This window comes from Anabas testudineus, chromosome 24, assembly GCF_900324465.2.
Source record: "Anabas testudineus chromosome 24, fAnaTes1.2, whole genome shotgun sequence".
Classification (NCBI taxonomy): domain Eukaryota; kingdom Metazoa; phylum Chordata; class Actinopteri; order Anabantiformes; family Anabantidae; genus Anabas; species Anabas testudineus.
The window spans coordinates 15,302,054-15,317,515 of NC_046632.1; the positions used below are offsets into that span (position 1 = coordinate 15,302,054).

The 15,462-nt window shown below is 37.6% G+C and overlaps 1 protein-coding gene across 1 annotated transcript; it reads left to right on the plus strand.

The window, feature by feature from the left end:
• Positions 1–3,511: 3,511 nt before the first annotated feature.
• On the plus strand, positions 3,512–15,125 carry rab10 (RAB10, member RAS oncogene family). The gene is made up of 6 exons (XM_026340858.1): positions 3,512–4,233; positions 9,433–9,493; positions 11,320–11,458; positions 12,717–12,806; positions 14,334–14,435; positions 14,747–15,125. Exons 1-6 carry the CDS (start codon positions 4,107–4,109, stop codon positions 14,831–14,833), a joined length of 606 nt encoding a protein of 201 aa, XP_026196643.1. The 5' UTR covers positions 3,512–4,106; the 3' UTR covers positions 14,834–15,125.
• Positions 15,126–15,462: the final 337 nt, after the last annotated feature.

The following is a 15,462-nucleotide window of genomic DNA, read 5'->3' on the forward strand; positions in this document are numbered from 1 at the left end:
GTGCACATTATTCATTATTATTATTTGTTAAAACCACTTAAAAGAGTCTATTTTTACCTTCTGTCGCTTTAAAACATCTAAAAATGTTTTAAATTGAATGCAGAACCAATCTGCAATATTATATTAACATCCTTAGAATACTTGTAAAAGCAAAAATAACATGATAGCACCACCTGGTGCAGCATCTGTGGAGTACACTCTGACCTGCAGTTCATCAGTGTGAACTGTGGGGTTTTCTGGGTGACTATAAAATTACAGACATTTCCTGAGTGGTCACAACAGCAAAGACTCAGCGACATGGGGAATTCAGCACATTACATTATTCCTGTACTGTGGAAGCAGATACAAGCATCTTCAGTGTCTTTGTTTGAGTGTTATAGAAAATTTCCCATATGTGTAGTAATTCAGGTGCTTGTGGTGTCACCTTGTTTGAGTCATTTTCCTGACATTTCAGACCAGAAATCATCCTTACAGTTGAGGCACATGAGCCAAACTGAATGTGACCAGAGAAACAAAGACATTTCAGACAGTGGTGTAGAGGAGGCAGAGTACAGAGACCTGGTGGACCTTAAATGTGACAAAGACCAAGGAGATGTTGTAGAGGAGTAGAGACAGTCTCCATTATGGGAAAAGTAGAGGTGATGGAGGGGTACAAATACCTGGGAGTTCAGCTGGACAAAAGACTGGATTGTAATTTCCCCAAGGGGATGAATAAAGTATACATTATTATTATTATTATTATTATTATTATTATTATTATTATTATTATTATTATTATTATTATTATTATTATTGTTATTATTGTTATTAAATGCAACCATTCAATTCAATTTCAATTAAATTTTATTTGTACAGCACCAAATCACAACAGAAGTCATCTCAAGGCACTTTACAGTGTAAGGTTTAAGACATTACAGAGTATAATTGTCCAGTATAGTAGTCTTTGCTGCTGTTTGCTGGGGCAGCAGCATCAGATCCAGTGACACCAACAACCTAAACAAAGTGATCAAGAAGGCTGGATCTGTGCTGGGGACTTCACTAGAACAGTTGGAGCAGGTTTTTACAAGCTGAACAAGCTGTCGAACATCGTGGAGAGCGGCTCACATCCCCTTCACAGCCTGCTGGTCAAACAGAGGAGCAGCTCTAATAAGGGACTTCTCCAGCTCCGCTGTGATATTAAAGATACAGGAAGTCATTCTTGACAGAGGAGAGCTCTGCTTCAACTCTGCTAAACTACCTAGTGACTACATTCATTAACTAATTATAAATGAAATAAATGCATTTTTTCCTCCTTTGTATTGCACAATCATCTCCACATACAACTGCACAGACTGCTTAATAGTTTCTAGTTTTGTTCTGTAGATTTGACAACGGTGTGCAAGTTAAGGTGCAATTCATTTCTGTCTTATTGTGTTAGATGTGTTTAGATGTGTTATTTATTCACGTATAATTTTTTGTGTGTATGAATGTTTCTCTGTCTAATGGCTTCTGCAAAACCAGAATTTCCCTTCTGGAAACCTTAAAGTATCTGTCTATCCATCTGTTTAAATACATGTCGCCCCCTGGTGTTTTGTCAGTGGTTTTACTGAAATTCAATCGAACAAAACTTTATTAATCCCAGGAGAAATTGTTTTGCCTCATTACAGCTGCTCTCAGTTGAAAAGGAAAGGAGAGAAAATCCAGAAAACAACCACTACAAATAAATAAAGAAATAATCCATATGAACAAAGGAAATCTAAATGTGGACGAATTATGTCTTTACTAGTCAGGAGTGAAATGCAATGAACAATGATGACAAAAATAAAGACATAAATATTGGTAATTATTAATAATTAATAAATGGGAATGTTTTGTTTGCCTTATTAACAAGGGGAATGTGTGTATGATGTCACAGGGGATTTTGTTGTGTACATCTTTTTCATTTCCTCTCATGTTTATTTGCCAAGAGGAAGTAGTTGGTTAAAATATCACCTTTAAAGGATCTGGCATTCCAGTAGGAAACCTCGGCTTTTCCTTAATCAATGAACCTTTGTTTTTTAGTGAGTTAGCCAGTTTGTCGTGTCAACTGTTCTTCCATCAGCACTTCAAAGTCAAAAATTTTACTAAACTACTTAGATAATGTACGTGATGTAAGTGAAGGTAGCAATAGTCATTATCTACAGCAACATCTGCATCAACATATAATCTCTGAAGGTTATTCATTATTGATTCATTAGCTATTTATATGATATGATATGATATGATATGATATGATATGATATGATATGATATGATATGATATGATATGATATGATATTATATTACATTATATTATATTATATTATATGAGCTGTGTGGCTTTTATAATTCCCCTGGGGTTCGATCTTTTCCTCATTATGTATTTGTTCATTATAGATGTAAAGGAAAATTAAATCATGAACTGTCTTGTTCTTACCTTAAAAATTAGAATATTTGCTATTTACTTGTTTTCCTTAATTGTAAACGCATCAACTTTGTATTTCTTTATAAAACAGGAAAAAGAAAAAAAGCAGACCTATGAAAATAAAGATCTTTGTTGCAGCCTAGTTTTTGTGATAAATATTTTACCTTGCCAAGGATTTTCCATTTGTTGCTTCTTTTAAACACAGAAAATGTGGAAGCAAATAAAGAAGAACACAAATTTAGAGCAATTTAAAGTTTTAGACCTAGATTTTGACATATATTCCCCCACAAGAAGGAGCCAACACTGGTACAGGTTTCAAACTAGGGGTCTTGTGATCCTGTTGTGAGTCTCTGGTCCACTTTGCCTGAGGTTTAGCTGTTTATCCACAATCTTAAATTAAAAGTTTGTCCAATACTTTAAGGTTTATTTGTTCAAAGGTTGGTTTATTTATAATGAGCATTACAACACAGAGCTGACATGTTGGCTGCAGACTCTTTATTCCTCTTTCTTCATAGTGTGTATCCAGTCTGTACTTGGCAGTAGAAAGCTGAGCATACTCAGCATTCCTAAGGAGTGTCTTAGAGTCAAACTACTCTGACAGGCAGGAGAAGGAAAAGAGCAACACATCCATTTGAATACAACAATTAAAAGACTTTAGAGGATACATGTCGTTAAGTCCACAAAAGAAAGGATGTGGGAAACGCCCGTAACAAGCACATAAGTCCTGCTACATGACATCACTTGGCCTAACTCACAGCTGGGATACGAACCGCACCAAACGCCAGCTTGCCATGAGCACTGAAACACACCCCGGCTAAAAGAGCTCAGTGTGAAACTGGCCGCCATATTGGATCACTCGAAACATGTCATCCGCTGATTTGACGCCCGATTTGAGCCAAAATGTCCACACGGCTTACTCAGTAGCACTTACAGCTCATGCCACTCTACGACGCCCTTTCACCCTCTTCATGTTTGCACGGATATCCAATCACGCTGCTGCTTTTAGTAGAATGACAGCAACTGTAACCAATCAGAGGAGGGGAATTTGACAGAATGGGCGGGGAAAAGGCGTTCCTGATGGTCTAGGGTGTCGCCGTGGTGGCTCCCATTCGAAGGCGACGGCGGTCGTCTGTATTTCGGCTCTAATCTCTCCACTAAAAGACGAATTAACTCCGGACAGACAGTCCATTTGAGACACTTTCACGTTGAGATTTTTTCCAAATTCTTCTCGGTCGAGCTTGTGTTAGAGCTCTGGAATGACGGGGTGTGCCGAGAATTTGAATTAGCTCGCCGTTAGTTTGAAGAAAGAGTGAGTCGGGGTAGAGAGAGAGAGAGAGAGAGAGGGGAGCCATTTTGTCCCGACTGTGTGGGAGAAAAGAAAGAGTGGAAAAGAGGAATCACACGGGAGGAGATACTATTTTTGCTTTCTGTTCTCATGCTGTAAGGGGGAAACAGTCGGGCTCGGGAATATAACTTCACGGAAACGTCTACGGACACGTTATTTGGGTGGTATTTAGCCAACTAGCTTGCCAAGCTAATCAACAAATCCCAGATTGTTAACTGTTAACAGCACAGGGGAGCGGGGCAGTTGGTCGGGTTGGCTAAGGGACTGGCTTTAGACTTCACATAGGCGTGCTAGGTTATCAGTTTTGTGTCTGTCCGGGTGAACACAAGCAGTTTCCCAATGGCGAAGAAGACGTACGACTTGCTGTTCAAGCTGCTGCTGATCGGAGACTCGGGCGTGGGGAAGACCTGTGTGCTGTTTCGCTTCTCTGACGACGCCTTCAACACAACCTTCATCTCCACCATAGGTAAGAAGACCAGGGGACACAAGCACCGGGTGTTGGGAGGTTATAGATGTTTCTGGTTTTGGTGGAACCCCTTCTTGACAGCTTGGGGAAACTAGCCTGACGCTACCCTACAGCTGGAAATGATATGCAGGACAGATTTGGTTAGCTAGTATGCTATTAGCATGGATCGGCTGTCTAGGCCTGCACAGGTCAGCTGCAAAGCTAGTGCTGCAGGCCAAACCCCAATCGCATCTTTGTCAAATTAGTGTGACTCTAATAACACAGCGTGATTGTTGCTCAGGGTTAGCTTGCCAAAAATGCAACTATGGCTGTTTTGGATACTAGATAAATTGCTGTCAAGTCACTTGACCCAGTAGCTACTGAGCTAACCAGGCTAATAGCAGAACAGGGCCGTGCTGCTGTTATGCCAGCAATAAAACTCATGAAACCGCAGGCGTTTACATCTCATCTTGCTCGATTTGTCCTTGTCATGATCCTCAGGATATTTGTTTAAAATATTAAACGGCACATATGAATTAAAAGCAGCAAAGGCAGCGTTAAGTTTCTTTACTAAGGAAAAAATAGTATATTATTGAAGTACTGTGCTACACCTAAAAGTCCTTCCCACACAACAATATGTGGGTAAATGCACACACATTAGTATACGTTAATAAATATGATCTTACTCGAATATTATGCATGTTTCATTCTGATCTAGAACAATAGTTTATATTATGCTAAAGCTAACTATTAAAACCATCCATTTGTTGGTTTCAGCCACATTTCAAGCAAAAGTGTAGAGGATTTGCTAGTTTTAATGTCTTAGATTTGAAATGTTTTTGCTTTTCTGCTTTATATATTCAATGACATGTAGTTAAAGAGTTTGTTTTTTGTTACTTCTTGAAGTTATATATGTCAAAGGAACAATTGATTAATTGAAAAGTATTTGATAAGGAAAAATCTCTATATTTGCATCCTCAATATCTAAAATGTGATTCTGATAAGTATCTATAGCTGTCAGATAATTGAGGTGAAGTGAAAAGTATTTGACAGAAACCAAAATGAAATGTGCTAAGGAACTTGTACCACTAGTTTATATTCAAGTACTAAGTACTTACTAACTTTCCATGAGTGCTCATAATGTCATAAGCACTTCATCATAGTGGCATCATCAGCTTTTTTCTCTCTGTTCTCTACGCATGCGTCTAGCATTGTGTTCACATGAGTCAAGTGTCAAACTATGTCAAATCTCTGCTCGGCCCAAGTGAAGGCCTCATTTACTCCTGTTGCTTCAGATCAGTGCTGAGTAATAAAGTAACATTAGATGTGTTTTGCTGAAGCACATTAAGGTGATGGCATAATATTCTTGATATCTGTGTTGAACATACTTTTAAGCACCCCCCACAATTTTTTTCTGAAGTGTTGACAACTCCTTCTAACTGTATGCATAAGAACACACAGTTATATTGGGTGTTCCATTATGACTGGGTTCCTAGTGACATCCAGGAAATATTGGATTTGTTGAAGTACAGCCATGAACTATTGCTCTGCTGCTTGCTGTCACATGTATGTTTTTATGTATTGGTTTACAGTTTTGCACATATTTAGTCTTTGTTGTTGTTATTTTATTATCATTAGCCCAGAGTGCTTTATATTTTGTCCAGTCTAGTGTTTGAAAATGTAGAAATAGACGGTGAAATTAGAACCAAAATCGTGATGACGATGTGCTTTATTTTGACTTAAAGCCACCATATTGGATCTCTGCGATGTGATGTTGGTGAGAAACAGCAGTTGTGTCTGAGAGAATCTTCAGCAGTCGGAGACAAATAGTGACCTCTGCTCCATGCAGGGGTGATCTCCTGGACAAGTTCGTAGTAACTCAGTGCATTTACAGAAGCTACTTCCTTTACCTTAAACAAAACATAATAACTCTTTGTCTAACATAATCTGCGGTTACACACTGACTATGTGTTTGACCCTGCTGTGGGTGTGTATTATTTACATGCCCATACTTACTATCTAAAATCTTGGGCAAACATGCAGCAGAATTTAATGTTATTTTAAAAATCAGCCTGCAAAGAAACGAGGATGAACTGAAACTGTCTACACTAGTCATCACTGTAACTTAGGAACTGCTCACTGGCTGTCTGCCTTACATATATTTAGTTAAAAAGGTGTTGAACTTAAATAAAAGTATAAAACAGTTGTCGTCCACTCACAAGATTCTCTCGTCTTCTTCTGTATTAAAAACAAAGCATCATGCAATGGGATGAGCAAAAGTTGGATATATAGGACATTTATAGGTATTGGTATTTATACTTTCCTGCTGGTTTTACATGTGAAAAAGCTTTCTTCTTGTTTCTTCTTTTCAAAAGTATGTACTGCCTCTGTGCAACATATTGTTTGGTGTGTGATAGGGCACGTAATTGATGGTTTCATCTCTGTTTGATGTTGTTTTGCTGAGTAGAGTTGCTGCTGATGTTTCGGTATGATTAGCAGATGCTCCAAACTAGCAGAGAAGAATGATTATAGTAGCACATCAGAAACAAAATGGATACTGTTTTATGTTAACAATTTTTTAAAAGTTATTTTGATTTACTTTGCTACGTAAGTCCTATTGATGTTGGAAACCCTCTTTTGTAAGAGAGACATGCCACTGGCAACGTTAAAAGTTGGAGGAGAAATATTGCAAAAGATATATCGTCTATACATAAGAATTTACAAATGATGGCAAGAAAATCTCCCTGGTGTTTTTAGAAAAAGGCCCTACGTGAGCCAGATTTAGAGCTTAATAAATATCAAAAACCAGAAAGTCTGAAATAAACTGAACTTTGGAAAGAACCAGCAGAATCGGAACATGTGAAACAGGAGTGTGTTCTTCCTGTGACACAGTACTCATACCTTTGGAGACACAGATGCACAGCTGCTACTCAAAATACCCCCACTGGAAACCCCCCCTTACTTCATCGGCGACTCATTTTCAATCCTCTCAGTGTCCATCTAGCTGCCGTTATCCTTTTGCACACAAGAAGTTATGCAGATTAAGAGTTCTGAATATTCATCTCTTTCCACAACACACCATTAATTTTGCATGGAAACTGGCAAACGGCTACAGTGGAATTCATATTTGTGGAAGGAATGGTTCCTCTGGGATTAAAAGGAAAACTGGCCATAAACCTTCAGTTTGGCTTTTATGGAAAGGGTCATTCTTTCTGCTGTGGCGTTTTTCCAGTGATTAGCTAAATGTCATGTGATTACACAATGTGCATATTTTCTTGAAAGATTGCCAGCACACTTCACCAGGACAAAAAAAAAAAAACTGATTCACGTAGTGTTTTTACTCTTTAGCAGGAACACACAAATATTACGTCACCCCTGCTGAGCCTGATTTTGAGAGCTTAACTTTTAGTAATGTTTGTCAAGCAGACTCCACCTTTTTTACCTCAGCACTGTCTCCAGTGTTTAATGCAGGTGCTCTTGTTGCATATTTTTTAGATAGATTTTGAGTAAACAAACCTAAGAGTGTTTAATCTGTGAAAATGTCCATCTCCACTGTTCCCACTGCCTTTTCCTTTCTGTCCAGCTATATCTTTCTTTCTCTCCCTCCCTCTTTGCAAGGGTGTGCATACTATTTAGTGAGTCACATTTTGGCAGCCGGTTCCTTAATTATTCTGTGGCCCTGCCCCACCTAGAGCACAGCTGTTTCTTGTACTTTTTAACAAAACCACAGTTTCTGACCAGAGCAGAACTGACAGCTTTGCATTAAATTGGAAAACAAAATTTTCTTGACTGCGACTTAAAACGGGTGATTCATCACAGTTTTAAGTGACCACCTCTAGGCCTCTGCAGTTATAACCTTGATAACCTTACTAGATAATTCATTAGCATTATTTGTCTATATTTTACGTCTGCATCTTGTGCTTTTTTTAGTTTTACATATTAGCTTCAACTAGAACCGTCGCTGTTATTTTAAATTATTTCTTTAGTTACACAACACAATTTTAACATTTCATCGAGAAAACATTGAAATATTTCACTGAAAACATGAACATGATTGTTAGCAGCTGGTGGTAGTAGAAATAAAATGAGAAAACCAGTGATGAATGCACATCCTTAAAGTTTCACACAGCCTAAGGTGAGGCCTTTCTTTTGTTTGACTCAACAAAACCCCAAAATGTTCAGTTTACAATGACATGAAGCAAAAACAGCAGAAAATACAAACCTTTCAGAAGCTGATCAATAATTACCTTCAGAACAATGATTCTACCATTTTACTGTTGATAAAGATTCTGATAATCTAGATATAGATTCAGTTGATCATTTACCTTTAGCTTGTTTAGTAAATTATAGTTTGCTTTGGCAGAAGGAAGTCCTAAATTTGAGAGTGAGATGGCCACCTGGGTAGTTACACAATCCTTATTATTGATTATTTGCCTGTTTCAGGTGTAACAGTGAAGCGGCAGCAGTATCTCTGTTGTAAAACCTAAAACAATAGTTTTATGATTTTTAAAAAGGTATGACAGAAAAGAATAGACAGTTGGGCAGAAAATGCCTGACGGAAAGAAAAGCATCAGTACTTGTGTAATTACTTTGTCCTTTATCCAGAGAAATTAAACTAAAAGTCCTGTGAGTATGGAAACAGGATAAAAAGCATCCCCAAGTTTCCACTGTTTCTGAACATTTGATTTGTAAAAATCAAAAACATGCACACATAGACAAAAATTTTCTGTCTCTACAGTTTTTCCCTCTTACTGCATCAATAAACTTTTAACCCTTCAGTGTCAGATGTCACTGTAACACTTACTATACGCCATCTGCCGAGCCATTGTCTTAAAACACATTAACCTGTTGTGTTTCACTGTGACGATGTCAAATACACTGTGAACAAAACAAACGTAAGTTTCTTGCCTTAACCTGATTCTCTCAGTAACCTGTTTTGTGAGACTGTGCCCATTGTCAACCAGCTGCTGATGCCACAGCTGTCTGCTGATGGACTTAAGTTCTGGGCATGACACTGCAGAATCAGGAAGAGATAATGCTCTTGTTGCTCTGATGGGAACAGTGGTCACCCACTTTCCATTTTCCTTTCCTGGATGTCTTTCTTTGCCTTTTTTCTTCTCGGTTGTTGTCTCAGTTTGCAGCTGTGCCAAAGTCTCCATTTTTATCTAGTCATTTCTATATTATTATTGTGGTCTCACATGTACTTTTTTTGTTTTGCAGGAATAGACTTCAAGATTAAAACTGTTGAATTACAAGGAAAGAAGATCAAACTACAGATCTGGTGAGTGTGGTTTTTCTTTTTGTATACTCACTATACTGCCAAGGCTCTGTATGCACTAGTATCCAAGCAGAAGATACACTCATCTTTGTGAGAATGATCTTCCGTTTTGGCCTCTTCTGTCCTGTTATATCATTGTGAAACATCTGTCTGATATAACTCCAGAAAAACTAGAACAGTAAATGGTCATTAGTCAGGCAGGGTTATGGTTTTTACCAATGAAAAGGTCTTTATTCTTAACCTTATATAAGACGAGCTTTAACAGCAATATTTTGTTGTTTTGGTGCAAAATGATTACATATGAGTTTTCTGTTGTTTCAGGTTGAATTGTTTGTTTGCTTATTGCAGAGGCTTGCCAGGCAAAGCAATAACAAGTTCAGTTTGTAGGCTCTCTATCCATCAAGACACATTTGATGCAAGGTCAAGAACAAACTTCCACATTTCAGCCAGAGCGGTCATTTTCAAGTTTATACAAGCTGCTGTGTGCCGGTCCAAACACCGAAATGCCTGTGTGAAATTCACAGTTGAATATTATATCATTACGATACAAATGTTTTCTAAAACAACACACAATGGTTTAGCTGTTATAAGGGCGCAACACAAAAGTGTTACTGTTACATGCCATATACGCTTTTTTATCATTCAGTGTTATCTAAAAAACACCTGCTCAGACACACCCACTATTATTTGAGAAGGTTCACACAATAGAAACAAAACACTTGGTAGTGAAAGCCATGCTGAGTGTTACGCCTAAAGCAGAAACTATTTGTTGATTTTTCTTTTATTAATAGGGTGATATATTAACATTAGAGCACATATTTAAGCAATAAAGGTTTTGTTTGATTGTAAACTGAGTATCTCTGAGTCTGTGACTGTCAAATAAAATCAGCTTAACTAATGCATAGCTATAGCTTTTCACTGTTTTAGTAATAGTAATATGTAATTTGCATATTAATCTGTGATGAAATAATAGTATTAGTAATAGTATAATACCAGTTTTAGGTTAAAGGGATTATGGAAACCATGATAAAAATTATGTAAATTATTATTGTCAGTCATATTTATATAAACCTTTCAGAGATTTAGAAAGACGTATTTCTGTCTTTTGCTGTTTATAATATTCGTTGTCTAATATATTCTTCAATTGACTGTATTACTTATTATGATTTGACACCGAGTGACATGTATGTAACACATAATGTCTGGATTAAATCTGTACTGTAATGCTTGATACCTCAGACATGTGGTCATACTCCCCAGATCGGACTTCTGCACAGCTTTTAGTATTCAAAGACAATGATAAAACAAAGTTAAGTTTCGATTTACTGATGTGAGGCTGGGCTTCTTCTTCTTTTCCTCAATCAACAGTGATAGATGCATGTTGGCAGAGTTTCCCCAGGTGGGAATATGTCATTGTTAAGGTGCATGCTCTGCAGACGTGTGAGGGACTGTGGGGGATTTTACTGTTTGTATCAAGATCTAACTTGACTTGAACGGCTTGGCAAGTTTTTCAAGTGGGGAAAAAAGAAAATGAGAATTAAATTAAATATTTGTATTCTTATCAGCATTGAAGGGTGACTAAATTGAATCATTTGCATTACGCTGACACTAGAGCTGAATTATTGAAAGGATTTGTTGACTGACAGAAGAATTATTGGCATTATTAGCAGATTTCTTTTTTATCTTAATCATGAAAGACATATTCCAAGCAACAGTGACTTAGTGAAAATGTAAACATTTGTTGTTTGGTTTCATATTAAGGTGAATATTTTGCATATTAATGAAACAAGTAAACGCAAACAAATAAAATATCCTCTGTGTGTGTTTAGGGACACAGCAGGCCAGGAACGCTTCCACACTATCACCACCTCGTACTACAGAGGAGCCATGGGTATCATGTTGGTGTATGACATCACCAATGCCAAGAGCTTTGAAAACATCAGCAAGTGGCTTCGCAATATTGATGAGGTAAAACAAACAACACGACCATAACACTGTGTGGTTTGATGTGACTTGCATACTTCAAATATTTCAATATTTTATTAGGTCATCTTCTCTTAGACAAAAGGCATGCACTGCAGGGTATGGATAACATTTGCAAGGGGTCTCATTAATAATCATCTGAACAAATGTTGACACATTGCCCCAACCTTAATGTTAATATTATTTTAGGAAGCTTCGTAATGGTGTTGAATTGTTAAATTACTCTTGAAATTACTGTATCTAAACGGTAATGTATGAGTGCCAAAAACACGTGTCTTTTTGTTTGACACATGTTTTTGGCGTAATGTATGTAAGGCTTTAAGTGTGAGGAGGTGTAGCCGACTCTACGCAGCATTTAGTGACGTCTCCAACAGATCTCATTCATTTCAAAACAATAGGGTGATTATTAGATAAGAGCAGCTGTCTGTAATGTGGTCATTTTATCTGCTGTAGAGCTCACCCCTGTTAGAGGTAGATCTATCTCTGCGGGTGATTATGTATTGTTTATTGAATACTTATTACAGTATTTTCTGAAAAAGTTAAATAAATGTTGCAATGTTTAAAATATGATAACTGCAGCTTTAGCAAAGATTGAAAAATAATAATAATAAGTAGGAAAAAGTCTAAATTAAACTAGTAACTAATGATTAATATTACATATTTTTCTTTTCTATTTAGAACTTTTTTTTTAGTTATGTTTGTAAAAGGGTCCCTGTTGTTATGAAGTTCTTCAAAACCGGTATAACAAAGTAAAGCAGTAAATCCTCACGAGTGCTTTAACTAGCAAATGAAAACGGGCTAAAACAGATAATAATTTGAGTTTTAATTACATTTCAGTTACTTGACTATTAAACAAATCAGTGCTTTTAAATATGCCTTCCCTTGGTTTTCTTTATTCTGTAAAACATTTGCAAGGCATCACATATTATACATTATCTCGAGACCTCCTAGATCTCTAGTTATAGATTCCTCTGTTGAGATCAAGAGCTCTTTAATTCAGAAACTGTGTACATCTCTTGCGCGTCTAGTGGCCATTAAAAGCTTTGAAATGTAAATAAAGACGTTTTTTTTTTTTTTTTTTTTTTTTTTTTAAATAATTATCTATGAATGTGATTCAATGGCTGTGATTAACTGATCTAGTCCAAAAACAAATGAGTCACAACAATCATATGTCAGTTTTGCTTAAGTTAATATTAAAAGGTAAAATAATAATAATCCTCTTTCTTCTTTATTTTTTTTTCAGCATGCAAATGAGGACGTCGAGAGGATGCTGCTAGGCAACAAGTGTGACATGGAGGACAAGAGGGTCGTACCAAAAGCCAAGGGGGAGCAGGTGAGATGGTGCAGTCCACTGCAGCTATAAGCAGCCCCGCATCACCATTGTCCTATGTGCTGATTGGCTGGTCTGTTGCTGCCGCTTTGGAGCAAATTGGAGTAAATTCATAGTCTTTGATTCCTGTTCATTAAGTCCCCTGCAGCTAATCACATACTCACATCAGTTGCATAGTTTTGCTCTGGCAGCGGGACACAGTGAGAACAGGTTTGAATTAGCATTTTTACTTTGGGCTGATTCAACACTGCAAAGTTTGAAAACACATTATGAAATAGCAGGAAAATGGCAAGAGAGACCATCACAGATGACCACAATGAGTGTTAAAGTGAGAAATTGGAGCTGGTGAAAATAGTTTTGCAGCTTAACGCATCACAAAAAGCATGCTTTTATATAGAGACTGTGCAGCAAGTGCTGTTTGTCTTTATAGGACATAATAGCTTATGTTGAGCTGTGAAGATATCTCCTTTAAGTGTATATTGGATTTTAGTTTTTAAGAAAAGCAAAGGCCACAATTCGAGTTGTTGATGCTGAGTGTTTTCTGTAACGCCCAATCCAGTCAATGCTGTGTATCAGAGACTCAGTTGGCTTTTACTTGCTGCGATTTCTAAAGATATTTGGTGTTTTGACATATTATTGTACAATATTTGGCTGCACAATCAGGATCAGTGAGGCCTTCGTCAGACAAAATACAGCTGGAAGGAAACAGAGATAGAGGATAAAGGTTCATGCTACTATTTCACCACAATCTCTGATCACTGCAGAGATAGGAGATCCTACACAGCATTGGTAAATCTTGAGGCATGAGGTTCCTGACGCATACTGTGTAGCTTGTTTTAACAATGGCAAAGCAAAGCCTCAAATTATAGAAGTTAAACAGCTGATGCCAGTATAAAACCAGGATTAGTCAGCAAAACTGAATCCAAATCACAAAGTCAAGCAGAATACAACTGAATCATATGCATTATAGAGTCACTTAGGAGTGGTGGAAGGTTCAAAATATTCTGCTTTTGAATAAAAATAAAGTTGAGGTAAGTTTTTTTCTTTTGAAAATCTGCTCTCATTGAAAACTGCAGAACGGCATTCTGAGTGCACGTCGCTGGAAGTTTCAAGTTTCCACATTACTCAAACTGGACCACGATTTACCTCCAAACTTGTTGTGTTGGCACAAAATGAGGCTTGTACATCCACGTTTTACAATAAAATCCCCTTCAGGTTGTTTTTGACACCTAGAGAACTCTCTGTTTGGGGAACACAGACCTGACCATGGTGACTTCTGCACTTACGTCCATCATTAGCAGAGATCTAATCAGCTAGAACAAATAAAAACGTGCATGTGGGTGTGCAGAACGTAGAGGAGATCTGGTTCACAGTATCAAAACGCCAACAGTTGCACACAGACCTGCTACAGTTTAGTGTGTGGTTGACTCATCTCTCTCTACACAGCAGGTGACACTTTATTTTGGGACTGGACCTTCTTAATCTGGATCATCACACTCATTGTCTCTCGCTTCGCTTTCTTCTCCACAGATTGCGAGGGAGCATGGCATTAGGTTTTTTGAGACGAGTGCTAAGGCCAACATCAACATCGAGAAGGCTTTCCTCACGTTAGCAGAAGACATTCTCAGAAAGGTGTGTATGATGAAGTGTAGTGAAATCGAAAATATGAAGTACATTAGTATATTTATAGTTTCAAAAGTAACACACTGGCTCAACACAGCATCTCTTTAATGTTGCAGCTGCTAATGATGGAACGTAATTCAACAACTTCACTAACTGTTTTGATGAATTTAATAATTAATCATTTGAAACGGTTTCCTTCACTGTACTGTTTTACTTCACCGTGGAGCCAACAAGCAGTGACGATGTGTTTGATGTTGATCACGTTGTTTGGAGTTTTTTCCTGGTGCATTTAACAACCTGTTGTTTTCTCTGTTCGTCAGACGCCTGTAAAAGAGCCCAACAGTGAAAACGTCGACATCAGCAGCGGAGGTGGAGTCACAGGCTGGAAGAGCAAGTGCTGCAGTTGAACAACTCCTCGGTTTCACTTACACTAATGCACACAAACACACACACGTGAACACACACTTACACTCTCTCTCTAACTGCTAACTCTAACTCTCTCGCCCTCTAACCTGTCATACATGAGTTTTCTTGCACACTGACACTCTGTCTCTTTATCAGAATAAAAAAAAAAAATAAATAAACCACTTCACTCGTCTAATACCCCCCTCCTCCTCCTCCTACACCTCCCACCCCTCCATATTTTTCCAGTCTTTACCTGATGATCATTTTTATTTCTGATAAAAAAAGAGAAATTCAGTTGCGTTTCTTGTCATTTGTTTTAAAGGTTGTATAAAAAAAAGTGTGAAAGACAAACTCATGTTTTTAATATTTCCTTTGCCTGAGCTCACCTGGTTGGACACCCTCACCCCCGCCTCCCCCCTCCCTTAACCCCACCCCCCACCCCACCAACAGCACTCACCTTCAGTCGGAGGAAATCAAAAATAAATTAAGAAAAAAGACAAATGTAGGATTAACATTTTGTACACTTAGTGAGGTTTCTGTTGTCTAACCGTATTTGGTCATTTACAATTTGTTACCAAGTGACAGAGGCGTGGCTAGCTCCTTTTGTATGTGGGGGTTTATTTTGTCCTGT

Bases quoted from the DNA above. Each gene is read 5' to 3' on its own strand.
- rab10 (XM_026340858.1), top strand. From the start codon at position 4,107: ATGGCGAAGAAGACGTACGACTTGCTGTTCAAGCTGCTGCTGATCGGA. The intron at 9,494-11,319 runs GTGAGTGTGGTT...GTGTGTGTTTAG, and splicing joins AAGATCAAACTACAGATCTG to GGACACAGCAGGCCAGGAAC. The intron at 11,459-12,716 runs GTAAAACAAACA...TTTTTTTTTCAG, and splicing joins GGCTTCGCAATATTGATGAG to CATGCAAATGAGGACGTCGA.